This window comes from Miscanthus floridulus, chromosome 2 (genome assembly GCF_019320115.1).
Source record: "Miscanthus floridulus cultivar M001 chromosome 2, ASM1932011v1, whole genome shotgun sequence".
NCBI classification, from domain to species: Eukaryota; Viridiplantae; Streptophyta; class Magnoliopsida; order Poales; family Poaceae; genus Miscanthus; species Miscanthus floridulus.
Window position 1 is genome coordinate 95,681,517 of NC_089581.1, and position 13,929 is coordinate 95,695,445.

Genomic DNA, 13,929 nt, shown 5'->3' on the forward strand with positions numbered 1-13,929 from the left:
GATCAAATACCTATTAAATTCTATCAACATTGTTGGGACATTGAAGAGCAGACCTGATGCAGTGACGAGAGCTATCTTCCTAAATCATCATGTCACATGTTCGAAGCAGCCTCTCTATAGTTTTACAGGAAAGGCTTGCATCAATTTTTCCGTTCCCAAAACTGCACTCATGTGAAAGCCTCCAACTGTCTGTCCATTTTTTTTTATTGTTGGGACATTATTTAATTAAGAAGTTCCATGAACAAAATTATGGGGGTGAGCATATACTTCAGAGTATGTTCTTCAATGCGGTTATCACTTCACGACAACATATACTAGTCAATGTAGTCTGTAGAATAACAGTGTATATGCATCGTTTCAAATAAAATTTTAAACTTCAAGATATATATTTCAAAACGGTTTCGACGATTGTACTTAAGGAGCGGTTTGCACCATATATTTAGCATCGCTACTGACACCCCAGACGTAGTCACGTGGATGGATGCAACATACCGCTGCAGTGCTGCAGGACCATCGGAGAAGAGAAAGGATTTGTTAAGATCAGGTTGACAAACACCTGCTCATCTCTAATGCCGTAGCTGTCTCCGCATAATTAGTGTCGAAATTACAGGGGGCAATTATGTACAAGGCTGTTGTTCAAATCGAGCTCACTAAATTGTTCAAACTAATTAAGCAGCTCTCAGTAATTCCAAGAATGTACAACAGAAAAATATACTGGATGCAGCGAGGCTTTTCATGTCTGCTGATTCGCCTTGTTCCCTGCCAGGATGAGGGAGATCTCCAGGCCACGACTAAACGCTTGATTGAAAAGGAAACGTGACTGGAATGTTGACACAAAGGGGAACCACGAGAAGAAGACGATGGGCACAAAGATGATGGCGCCCATTCCTGCATCGTACATCCTTGCAATCTCACGGACTGAATCCCATAGCCTAAGGGCTTTCACTACCCTCTTCCATGCGACGGCCAGCTGCCATGACAAGGAAAATTTTGGTGAGGCATGTGGCACCAGGCAAGTTACCAGCCATTAACTTGGCACTTGTAATATTCTAAATTTGCTTCAATTAAGTAGCAGATTGATATAATGCAAGTATTTCTCAAACAAAATAAGGATGTTGTACTTACACATAAGACACACCAGCCAGTTGCTATAAAAGCAAGTGCACTTGCAAATAAATCAGCAACAGTGAACGATGTGAGCACGATAAGAAGGGCAATTCCTGCAATTATCCCAATAGCAAGGACGCCCTGCAGAAACCGAACAAAAGTCGGCAAGGCTGTCGACTTCTTCGGAGTTGCAGTAAAAAGCTGAAAGACAACAGGACAAAGCTTAGCTTAGAGTTCATCCATATATAATTTTAAAACATACAGCATTTGAATGTTCAAAGAATTAACATGATAAACCTTGAAAAGAAGAACCACAACAACGAGTACAATCCATGAGAAGCCATAAACCTGCACAGTGAGAGAAGGCATTAGATAGACAGAACAAACAAAACTCGGATGGTGATAGGATCCCAAGTTAAATATAACATCCAAATGGTTGGTTATTAATGTTTTTATGTTGCTTAAATTGAACATTTAAGTTACCAATATCTCCTTCAAGACCAAAATCCATAATAAAATTACTTGGAAAAAATGAGGTATAATAACATCATTCAACAAGGAAAAATCATACATTGTATTTCACACTATAAAAGAAATACAAGAATGTTTTGTGTTACACATTGTTGATAAACAGGGTTGAATTCTTTTAGGGCCTGGAAAAGGTGAAGTTCAAGGATTCCTACAACGATCAGATCTTTTAATTTCCTATATGGAGGAAAAGTGATGCCCTATACTACTCCCTTCCCTCAAATAGAAAAGCTACCAATGATCAGCTTCATCAACATTGAAGAGATGAGACGTGAAAACAAGATATATGCATGATATATAAAAATCACAATAAAGATTTTATACTGATGAATAGTTAGTTAGAAGAAGACCAATTGAAGATCTTAAAGTCTAAGGACGAGAGACAGCACAACTTACTGCAAGGGAAGTATTATGATCTGTAATTTTAAGCTTGTACACAATGCCATACTGAAACATGAGAAATCTAAGGCTCAGGATTGTCTCAAGAATACGTCCTCTGAATGTCTGGATATGCTCCTGTATATACATATCGAGAGAGATATAATTAAACAATGTTAGTTTTAAGTGAAAGGAACAAACCACCCAGGTTAAAACATAATAATAGTTGAAACACAGGTAAATTGCTACTGACCTGCTCCTCATCCCACCAAGATTCCCAACTGTTGTCGCCCTTTACACCAACTCCACCTTTATAAAGTAACCAGTTTGTCCAGTCATCGAAGTCCTCAACAGTCCTGGGAGAGGGGACAAAGTACATGAGTATTATGAAAAAATACACTATGCAGCATCCACGTATTTTACTGATGACTCTTGATTGAATCAATGGTGATGCATATACTTCTACCTATACTTCCAGAGAAAACAATTCACCAAATATAGGGCTATATTTCCCCACGACATGAAAGAACAATAAACTCTCAATTTTACCAAAGGTCATCTTGCTTGAATGCCAACAAACCTTAAAGGAAAATAATTTAAGGATAGGGGTATAAACATACTTTTGCCACTCGAAACCAGAAGGGTTGAAAATGTAAGGCGCGAAAAGCCAGGACATAACGAGGAACCAACTACTGATAGTAATCAGAATAAATGAAGATGAACCGCCCTTCGTGTATCCATATGCAATGTAAATGATGAGGAGCAGAGCAACCTCAAGCCTGCAATAAGGATGTCTTTCAGATGGATTATCAAGTAATGCCAGCAAGTACGATTAACTAGAACTAAGGATTCCATTCGCTGTGCCAGATCCATGTAATGTCTAGGAAAACGTATATCCAGTATTCCTAGGTATGATTCTGAATGCTATATACATAAACCAGGGTTTCCTCGCCAATGTCAAAACATAAGTAAAGGCAAAGTTTAGATTTCATGTTTCAAAAGCATCGGTACATTAGACTTCATTTATAACAAGTTAGTGAATGACAAATGGGGTGTGGTCCCACATGTCATTTACATAGACTGATGGGATAGACAAATATGCATCTCATAATGATGCTGAACAAAAAAATATTCCTACAAGCCATACAATTGACATTACAACCCATTCAAGGAAGATATGCTAGTGCAAACATTAGTAGTATATGTCAACTTCCTGTAACAATTTATCTGCTTTTTGATAAGTAACAACTTACGCTTTGACAAAGTGACTTCGAGAATAGAGCCTATAATTTTCAGCAAACTTTATGTGCCGAACAACAAAACCTCTTCCAGTAGCTTTATACTGCATAAAGGAAAAATGTCAACAAAATTCAGGAAGTAACAATAGTAACGATTAATATGACTGTTTTGTACCTTTGCACCACCATGAAGGATTGTTCTACCAAAGTAATGTGTCCTTGTTCCAAGCGAAAAGGTGAAAAACACCGAACAGAACTGGAGCTGCATTGTAATAAAACTAAAAACAGCCTGCACAAGATTGAAAATTTTGACATGATTGCAAAATCCTGAAATAGCAACCATTCTCCCAAAAGAAAACAAAGATAGCTCACCTTCATCAGCCCTAGCTCCAAAATGAAACCCATTACCATCGGTACTGCTGTAAAAATACCAATCTGGACCAAAAATTGAGCATTCAAAGCAGCATCTAGCGCAGTGTTCCCCAAAAACCTAGCTTGGCGAGATATTGAGTAGTCAAGGCCAGAGAGTGCCTGAAAATTACAACAGACTGTCTCAAGTCAAATCATACAAAATGGAAAAGAAACACTAATATAAAAAATCCTCAAACAGGAGCATAAACAATTGAAAAATTCAAAGTACTCACCAGATAAACCCTTCCGTACAAGAAGATATACACAGTTAGAACAGTCATCTGCATGGATAAATGAACAAACAAGCTAAAAGACTGGTAGTATACAACAATATGGAAGGAGTACATGATACATAAACTACATTATATTACATAAACACGTCCAAAACCAGTCAAGATACCTGGCAAAACCAAAGGCATAGTAATAACTTGCAGAATAAGTTCCCTATACAAAGAGTACTAATGCAAAGTCACTCCAGTACAGATTGGCCCAACAAACCAGTTTTTAGGGCCAGGTCCAGGGAATGAGAAGACACAACCAGTTTCCAATTCAAATTTGTAACAATGTTGAGAATTAAGAATAATCAAAAGGTAATTTGCACTAAAACGTTGAGAATAAAGACTTTTCAAAATGTTCAGGCCAACAAGCTTTGCATTTGAGAGCTCAACAGCTGAAGTAGTCAAGCAAGAATCCTTGCAAATTCATCTCAACTTTTTTCTGCCAAACAGCCATCTGGGACTTTCAAAGAAGATGAGTTTTTTCGTACTCCTCCAAAGAGCTAATATATTAGTTTTTTAGAGAAGCCAAAGTGCAATGTGCATGCAGAACGCATCGTTACTGTAACAGTTCCTAGCTACACCAACACTGAAATTTCAGGTTTTTTATAATTGTAACTAAAGATGCCATGAAAGAGCTCAGCAGACACGTAAGATGCTACAGAAAATACCCAGGAACCATAAAGTACAAACCATATGAAAAGGGAGCAAGGGAGGGAGTACCATCGTGCAGACATAATAACCAACTGTGGTGAAAAAGAAGGTTAGCATCCGGAAGAAGTCAAATAACTGCCCCAGACGGTACACATCTCGGCTGAGAACTTGCTCGCCGTTGCCTCCAGCAACTTTCCCTTCAAATAGTGCAATTTGGTTCAAGCCAACATCACGCCCTTTCCCCACCTGAAACAAAGGATACTTTTATATTCCCTTTTGGTGATAAACTTCAGGTAATTGCAGATGTGGCATAATGGCAATGCACCCATTGGCTAAATGCAAGCATTCATGCGCTTCAAAAAAATCTAAAAGGTCATGAATATAAGAAGGCTAGCATATGCACCCTTGGAACTTTGTGGGTACGAAGGTCATCACATTTGCACTATACATAACTTAAGAATCAATACTGATGTCTATTGTCTACCTTTGTTTTCTAAACACAGGACTGTGTATCTTTGTATTAAGAAGGAAAAGGTGTATGAAAACCCATACAAAAATCCCCCCCCCCCCCCCCCCCCCGCCCGAATATATATATATATATATATATATATATATATATATATATATATTCTATTGTGGATCCTCCATGGTCTTATTTCTTCCATTCTTGCTTGAGGCAGATGACGAAAAATTCTCATGTCCAATTCCTTTGGGGGATGGATTCTAAAGAATTCACCTATCCCAATAACAAAGAAATCTGACTAAGATGATCCTGCATTAAGAGCAAAATTAGGTAAACACACACACGAACGCACTCCTACCAATACAACAAACCAGGATGTCCTATAGCATATTTAGTTTCACATGTCTTATAAATTGCAAATGCACATATTAACATTTTATATCTTATTATAAAGTGCAAAGTTATGCAATTGTGCATGGCCTACTGAGCTAAATAACCATGCGTATTTTGGAATCTTCGAGGAAATTCTCGTGTAAACCATAATGGGTGCAAATGCACAGTGCATAGTATCCCTGTCTTGCAGTTTGGTAGTAACAAAATGACATAAATATGAACCTGGATATATTCATGGTGTGTGATGTTCCCTTGGCGCAAAGTCGAATTGAACCCTACAGAATGATTAGCAATAAAAATGGTGAAATTCAAAAGGTACGAGTCTCCCGTATGAGAAAGTGACTCAAACAAAAGTTATCAATGACTTGTGACTCCCAGCGTCTAGTATCATACAAATATATATAAAAAAAAGAGACGAAATACCAAGAATTATAGTAAGTCTGGTCTACATCATTCATACCAAGAATTATAGTAACTCTGATCTACGTCAATAGTATAACTGTGTGATAATACATTCTGGCTATTTCATGAAAATAATCTATCCAGAACATTTGAATAACAAGGCAATTTTTAGTAACAGCAACAGGCCACTCCCAGACACAAAAAGATGAAATACAAATTCCTAATTCCTAAACAAAAAGAAAAAGAAGATAAGGGGCAGAAGAAATGCTGTTTTGCAAGGAAAATCTCCCAGTTCTGTGCCATTAGTATTTTTGAATTCTAACTGCTTTTTGAAAGAACCAGAAAAATCCCAGTTTTTTTTTTTGAAACAAGAAAATCTCAGTTTTAAGCAACAAAGACAACTATACATCCATGAGTGTGTCCAAGGTTGCCAACAACCACTACTAACACCAAGTCAAACTCATAATTAAACTCCATTGTAAAGAATACAATCTACCCACCGGCATATATATCTTCGCTTATATTAATCACTCGGGATGCCTTGCTAATGCCACCTCGGGTTATGTGAAATATCCGATCAAAAACATCAGGATGTCCATAGTGCATTCGAACTCTGGACAAGGATAGTATACCACCAGGAAGTTTGTTCAGTTCTAAATTATTGTCAAATATTTCATAATAAAATGAATGCAGTATAAGAGAGTGCAACGGAACATATTCCCTACAGCATGCTACCATATGGTTGCTAAAATTTACTCACTTGAGGTAAGCAAGAACACGTTGCCCCAAAGTAACAAAACTAGTCTCCTGTTTCGACATAAATGACGCCAGCGAAGAGACACTATTAAAGATTACAGGTCAATACAGAAAAATATAATATAATCGAGCAAAGAGCTAACGAATGAGATTAGTTAAATAACAACCTCCCCGTGAAAACATGCTCCCTCACACCTAGGATTGTCGGCTTCCGTATGCCATGGTTTCCATGAACATTACGAAATTCTTCAAGTAAATTTCTCATTTTCATTGCTTCCTCCAAGTAGTTATCCTACATGGGAACTTTGTCAGTTACGGTTGCACAGGGACATCTCAAACTTTTCAAATGTCATTCTGAAATAAATATATACTTTCTGACATGTACATGGAAAAGGAAAGTGCCCAGCCCAGTTCAGGATCATCCATGTGTGGTCATACATACTTTGTCTGGACCACGTTGGACGAGATAGTATGAGCACAATACATTAAGTGAAAATTGAGGTGGGTATCTCATTTCTTATCCTTTTGAGGAAGTTAGGGCTGGTTTGGTTTGAGGCCCCAAGAGGCCAAGCCCAAAATCTGTCCATGCTAAAACTGGAACAAACAAAATACCATGGTTCACGATCAAGCCAAATTTTGGCCAGACAAAATCAGGGCAACAGTTTGGCCGCCTGAGTTTTGCCCAGCTCTTCAAAAGAAAATTGTGGGCGGTCATCTAGATATTTTTGCCTAGCTAGATTTTGGACTCAAACCAAACAGAGGCCAAATTTCCTGGACATGGACAAAATTTGTCTTGGCTCACTGGGGGCATAAACCAAACATGCCGTGATCCTCACACCAACACTTTGAATCTAAACTGCCCATGAGAGCGAATAGATCTCGGGAAATTGTGATAGATTGATATGGGTACAGGGAGTACATTATATAGGCAAGGATTAGGAAGGGTTTATAGAAACACCCAAGGGTTTATAGAAACACCCAATCAACGGTGATCCTTGCCTAATCAATAATCATCTACCATAATCCCTAGAGGCAGCCCAGCCAATAGGCTTGGGCGCCAGGCCCATGGCCAGCCCATAGGCGCCTATTCTAACACGCCCCTGCAGTCGAATCGTCAGCCACTCTGCACGTTTAGACTGGACCTGCACTCCGTGAACACTGAAGAAGGCAGCCCTTTGGTGAAGATATCCGCATATTGTGAAGAAGTGGGAACATGTAGAACACGAAGATCACCAATGGCGACTCGCTCCCGGACGAAGTGAAGATCAATCTCAATGTGCTTGGTTCGCTAATGCTGTATCGGGTTGGAGGTCATGTAGACGGCATTGATGTTGTCGCAATACACCAGTGTGGCGCGCCGGAGAGGGGCATGCAGCTCTAGAAGAAGCTAGCGCAGCCAGGTGGCCTCAACAACTCCATTGGCCACCGCGCGATACTCGGCTTCAGCACTGGATCTTGACACCGTGTTCTGGCGCTTGGAGGACCAGGAGACAAGATTGTCGCCAAAAAACACAGCATAGCCCGAGGTGGACTTGCGGGTGTCTGGACAACCAGCCCAATCAGCGTTGATGTAGACGACAAGATCAGCCGAAGTAGACGGTCACAGCAAGAGACCAAGGTGGAGAGTGCCTCGAACATAGCGTAGAATCCACTTCAGAGCTGCAAGGTGAGGCTCACGAGGGTCGTGCATATGAAGACAGACTTGTTGCACAGCATATGCAATATCCGGCCGGGTGAACGTTAGGTACTGTAACGCTCCAGCGAGGCCGAAGGGTCAGAGACAGGGGTGCCATCTGCTACAGCAATCTTCGGATTGGTGTCAACTGGAGTGAAACACGGCTTACACTCTGCCATCCCGGCGCGATCAAGAATGTCCAGCATATATTGTCGCTGAGAAAGAAGAAGGCCATCACCACTGCGTTGAACATGCATACCGAGGAAGTAATGCAGTTCACCAAGGTCCTTCATAGCGAACTCCCGCTGAAGGGCTGAGATGATCCGCCGAAGAAGGCCGGTTGAGGAGGCTGTGAGGACGATGTCATCAACATAGAGCAACAGGTAAGCTGTGTCTGATCCGCGCTGGTAAACGAAGAGTGAAGTGTCTGACTTGGCTTCGGCAAACCCAAGGGACAGCAAGTGTGTGGCCATGCGACTGTACCAAGCACGAGGGGCTTGCTTGAGGCCATATAGTGACTTCTTCAGGTGACAAACATAATCCGGATGAGCTAGATCTTCGAACCCAGACGGCTACTGACAATAAACTGTCTCTGTCAGGTTGCCATGAAGAAAGGCATTCTTCACATCAAGCTGTTGGATGGGCCAGCGGCGAGAGAGAGCCAGGGAGAGCACCGTGCGAACTGTAGCAGGCTTCACCACGGGACTGAATGTCTCATCAAAGTCCACACCAGGCCGCTGGGTAAAGCCGCGAAGAACCCAGCGCGCCTTATGCCTTTCGAGGGAGCCATCAGACTGAAACTTGTGCTTGAAGATCCACTTGCCGGTGACGACGTTGGCCCGAGGGGAGTGAGGCACGAGATCCCAAGTGTGATTCTTCAACAGGGCACTGTGTTCCTCTTCCATTGCAACTCGCAACATGGGGTCGACAAGAGCGCTACGGAATGTCTTCGGTATCGGTGACATAGACGTAGCGTGGTACGCAGCAGGCATCCGAAAACCGCTCTTCGAACGTGTGCCCATGGCATGCTGGTTGGTCACAGGAGGGACAGCAACAGCCCCTTTGGGCAGTGGGAGCAGCGCGACTGGTGCGGGCACAGCTTGGGCGGCTGGTGCAGGTGCAGCCGAGGCGGCGGTGACAGGAGCAGTTGGAGCAGGCTGTGGTCGAGGCCGGCACGTGTAGTGGTAGGCGAAGGCGCGGTCTGGACGAAGAGGCGGGAACCCAAGCGGGGCCCGCGGGGTGCCTAAGGAGGTGACATCGGCGCTGTGGAGCCCGCGGTCGGTGCTGGAGACGGCGAGCTCGCGCGAAGCGTTGGCGGGATGTACAGCTGGCGAGGTGGAGCGCCTCCAGTCGTGCTGGGCGCGTCCTGAGCCGCGCGTGGCGCGGGAGGGGTCCCTGGCGTTCGCAGTGCAGGCGGGATGTAGAGCGCGGGCGCCGGGGGATCAGCAGTGTCTGCTGGCAGATCAGTAGCAGCCACCGGAGGCGTCGGGGGCGCCCCAGGCACACCGGCAGGGGCGCTGTTGACGTCAGAGGTGCTGGATGGTAGGCGCAGTGGATATAGCGGCCCGAAGCTATTGCACCTGACGATCTCGGTCCGAGATGGAAGAACCTTCACAGAACAACTAGCAAGGTCAAACTCAACAGAACAGTTGTTGTCGATAGTGAATTGGCACACTGAGATGAGATTCTTAATAAGTTGTGGCGACACAAGAACATTATTAAGACGTAAAGTAGGGGACAACTCTGTGGAGCCAGTGGCAGTAACAGAAAGCATGGAACCATTACCGACAACAATAGATGAAGGAGTAGGATACCGCGGGAATAGAACATGTGAAAGGAAGACTAAGATGTCATATGTGAAGTAGCACCTGTGTCTAAGTACCACTCGTTGGACGAAGGAGGGGTCAGCGACATCGTGCTGAAGGCGGAGGCAAGGGCCGTCTAGTCCCAAGAAGGGAGGCCGGCCACAGGATTGTAGTACCCCGAGCGACCCACTGTCCTGAGCCATCAGAGGCAGTGACGGCAGCAGGCTGCTGATGGGCGACGAGTGCCTGCTGCTATTGGGCCTGCAGATGAGGAGGCATCGGGATGGGTGCCAGCGAAGGACGAGGACCCCCTGGCCACATCTGAATGGAACCCATCCATGGATTGTAGACACTGGGCCAAGGGCGACCACCGGTGGCAGGCTGCTGGGCGCCAGAGGGAGGGCGATGGCCTCCAGTGCTGTTGTTGCCACCAGGGCCCCCCTTTCCACCGTCGCCGCGCCTGCTGTGGCGATTGCCGTTGGAGGACTTAGGCCCGCCAGCGCCCCCGGAGCCGTGTTGGACGTGGGTGAGGAAGCGCTGGAGGAGCCTGCTGTTGCGGTGGAGGTAGCGAGAGCAGTGGCAGGGGACTCCTTGTTCTCCAATGTGAGTTCCTCGAGGATGAGGTCATCACGAGCCTCCAGGAACGTTGGGAAGGGCCAGCTGTGGCGTAGGAGGGCCCCGACGTGGTTGAAGCGCTCGTTGAGGCCACGGATCACGTTAAGGACGAGGGTGCGGTCGGTGATCACTTCACCAAGAGCCGTGAGGTCGTCAGCCATCTTCTTCAGTCGGCGGCAGTAGTCGGTGACAGAGAGATCGCCCTGGACGAATTTGCGAAACCACGTCTCAAGGTGGATGGAGCGAGCCTCCCGGTTGCCGAGGAACTAGGACTCGACGGCGAGCCATGCATGCCGGGCAGTGGAGCCCTGGGCGGAGATGATCTCGGCAAGGTCGTCGATGAGGGTGGCGACGATCCAAGACTTGACGATGCAGTCCATCCGAGCCCAGTCAGGGGAGATCGGGGCCGGAGGTTCCTCGTGGACGTGGTCCTGAAGAGAGAACTTGCCGAGGATGAGCAGGAACTGATCGCGCCAACGGTTGAAGTTGCCGGAGTCGACGTCGAGGACGGTGGTGACGTGGTTCCGGATGTTGTTGACGGCGACGGCCTAGGCGTGCAGTTGCAGCAGTGCCATGGCCTCATGAAGGAGCATGGCTGAGGCGAGGTCGGGAGGAGACATGGAAGATGTGCTGGAGGAGGCGCCTCCAGGTGCACCAGCGGCGACGGCGGCTGCGCGCGCCAAGGCTTCGCTGGCAGGGGCAGCAGCCGCGTCGCGATCTTTGACGGCGGCTGCAGCCTCCTCCTCGGCCTAGGCAGCACGAGCCAGGGCGGCCTAGCGCTCCTTGTCGAGAAGTTGGGAGGCGGCGGCGGCGTCGTTCGCCTTCTCCTTGGCCTGGCGTGCCGCGATCTCTTCAGCGGTAACATCCCCAGACCTGGGAGAGGGCGGGGGGTGGGAGACATGGCGTTGCACGGCAGAGGCCGGCGCGCAGGGGTGTGCAGCGGAAGGGAAGAGCTAAACCTAGGCGGCTGATACCATGAGAGCGAATAGGTCTCGGGAAATTGTGATAGATTGATATGGGTATAGGGAGTACATTATATAGGCAAGGATCAGGAAGGGTTTATATAAACACCCAAGGGTTTATAGAAACATCCAGTCAACGGTGATCCTTACGTAATCAATAATCATCTACCATAATCCCTAGAGGAAGCCCAGCCAATAGGCTTGGGCGCCAGGCCCATGGCTAGCCCATAGGCGCCTATTCTAGCAGCCCACATGGCCACATTCCATGTGGAGGACATTATATTAACACTTAAATATGTCTTTGCTTTACAGGTTTCACACATGAGAAACACAAGGTAAAAAGTAGACTAGCATTCTTCATGGGAGATTATGGGAAAATTTACCGAGCATGAACAGATCCTAACACGTCCTTGTTAAGATCACCATTAAGGAAGTTCAAAAGAAATAAGGTTGCTAAATCTTAATTCTACCACCCTAGAAGAATTAACACATAATAGTTTATGAAAAGACAATAAAATACATTCTGTGTGGAGATGAAGGTACCAATGGAAAGGTTACTATAGCATTTGTGTGTGTGTTGGGGGGGTTGGGGGGCGCGGGTGAAGGGGGTGTAAACCTGATTCATATCGATCGTCTGAACTGCATCTCCTCGAGTGAAGATTATAGCATGGTTTTGGTTCTCAGGTTTGCCTTCGCCAAGCTTCGGGTTCCCAGGCAGTTTAATGCAGTATATTTCCTATTTATGTAACAGGATGGCAAAATAAAGAGCAAGATGTTAAGGCAAAGCAACATCAATAAAATGCATTATGTGTGGCTAGATCACAGCAAATAAAATTATGCTTGCTGTAAAAAATAATAAATAAATCAGTCGCACATAAATTTGAGGTACAATATATGCATAGGACTTGATGGGAATGGCAGATTGGCAGTGTCGTAATTGATTTCAAGTAGGCAAGATAAATGCACCGCGACATTGGCAAAAGAATTATTGATAACTTAAAAAAATAGACTGACTTGATCTTTGCCATGAACATCAGCCTTTACAAGCTTGGAATAATACTCTTTTGTTGTAGCCTTCCCATCCCTTGATATGTTTTCCTCTTCATGTATGAAAGCAACCCGAAGAGCCTCATTTCTACAAATTATATATAAAAAATAGGTTAGTATTGCTCAGTTCAGAAGACAAGGCATTTCACAAGAACTTTGCAGGAAGCAGATCATTCCCACACAAATCAGGTTTTGCGTGTTATAAACAGAACCTTATAGCATCTCCACCAGTCCCACTTTCTCACCACCAACGAGAAAAACTTGTTGTTTAGGGGATTTCAGGTGCTCCAGCGGTCCCCCAAGAGGCCAACACCACTCCCAATGAGCGGGGGGGGGGATCTAAGCCCCTCAAAGATCAACCCGTCATCTATCAAAGAAAGGGGAGACCACCTCTCCCCCAATCCACCGTTTTGTGTGGTGGGTGCTTCACCTGCCGCTTGTCAGCCAGCAGTGATTGTCCGCTTTGCTCTGCCGCAACCACGAACCCCCTTGGTCCGCCTCGCCACGGCTCTCCTCCACCCCTTCCTCTACACACTGTTGATGGGCTTGAGCTTTGGCCACCACCAATTGAGCCTGTGCCAGCACGAATGGAACTTGGGCAGCCACGAATCGGGTCTGGTCATCACGAATCGAGGCTGGCCAGAGATGAATCAAGTTCAGCACCCTCTAATCCAAGGAAGGAGCTGTAGCAGCAGAGGATGAGGGGAGCAGGCCACCACATTGGTAAGGGAAGAGAGGCAGGGACGCCGGAGAAGATGGGATGGGGTACAGCCAGAGGAGAGGATGGGGAGGATGGCGCTGCCAGAGGAGATGAGGGGGAGGGGTGAGGCGCCGTCACAAGAGGAGAGAATGGGCACGGCCCGGTGGAGTAGAAGCGGGTCAGAGAAAAAAGAGAGAACTGCCGAGACAGAATGCATGGGTGAGGAAAAACAAAAGAGGGTTGACTCACTAATAAGCAGGCCCCACATGTCATGGAGAGATATTGAGGTGCCTTTTTCTTATTCTGCTGCAGCACAGTACTGCCAAACCCCAAAAAGTTTATTGTACCTCCACCAATACTACTTTTTTGGGGTTGAGTTTTTCTCCTACTGGAGATGCTCTTAAAGGTGTCAAGCAAAAATCAAGATCAGAAACATGAAAGACTCAAGAATTCTGAGACAAGTGACCAAGAAAAGTCATGTATATCATCTAGGAGACAAGAGAACACGATTGGAAACCCC

General features: G+C 45.4%; 1 protein-coding gene across 1 annotated transcript in view; it reads right to left on the reverse strand.

Annotated features, from left to right (window-relative positions):
• Positions 1–518: 518 nt before the first annotated feature.
• The window catches only part of LOC136526774 (callose synthase 10), a 32,281-nt gene continuing 18,870 nt past the window's right edge, over positions 519–13,929 (reverse strand). Inside the window, exons 35-51 of the mRNA XM_066519368.1 lie at positions 12,677–12,797; positions 12,279–12,398; positions 6,773–6,897; positions 6,610–6,690; positions 6,350–6,462; positions 5,670–5,722; positions 4,661–4,837; positions 3,896–3,943; positions 3,624–3,782; positions 3,427–3,540; positions 3,267–3,355; positions 2,634–2,792; positions 2,267–2,369; positions 2,032–2,151; positions 1,405–1,455; positions 1,126–1,308; positions 519–970 (exon numbers count right to left, since the gene is read on the reverse strand). Coding sequence (XP_066375465.1) covers positions 734–970; positions 1,126–1,308; positions 1,405–1,455; positions 2,032–2,151; positions 2,267–2,369; positions 2,634–2,792; positions 3,267–3,355; positions 3,427–3,540; positions 3,624–3,782; positions 3,896–3,943; positions 4,661–4,837; positions 5,670–5,722; positions 6,350–6,462; positions 6,610–6,690; positions 6,773–6,897; positions 12,279–12,398; positions 12,677–12,797 — 2,053 coding nt within the window. The 3' untranslated portion in view covers positions 519–733. The remainder of the gene's footprint in view (positions 971–1,125; positions 1,309–1,404; positions 1,456–2,031; positions 2,152–2,266; positions 2,370–2,633; positions 2,793–3,266; positions 3,356–3,426; positions 3,541–3,623; positions 3,783–3,895; positions 3,944–4,660; positions 4,838–5,669; positions 5,723–6,349; positions 6,463–6,609; positions 6,691–6,772; positions 6,898–12,278; positions 12,399–12,676; positions 12,798–13,929) is intronic.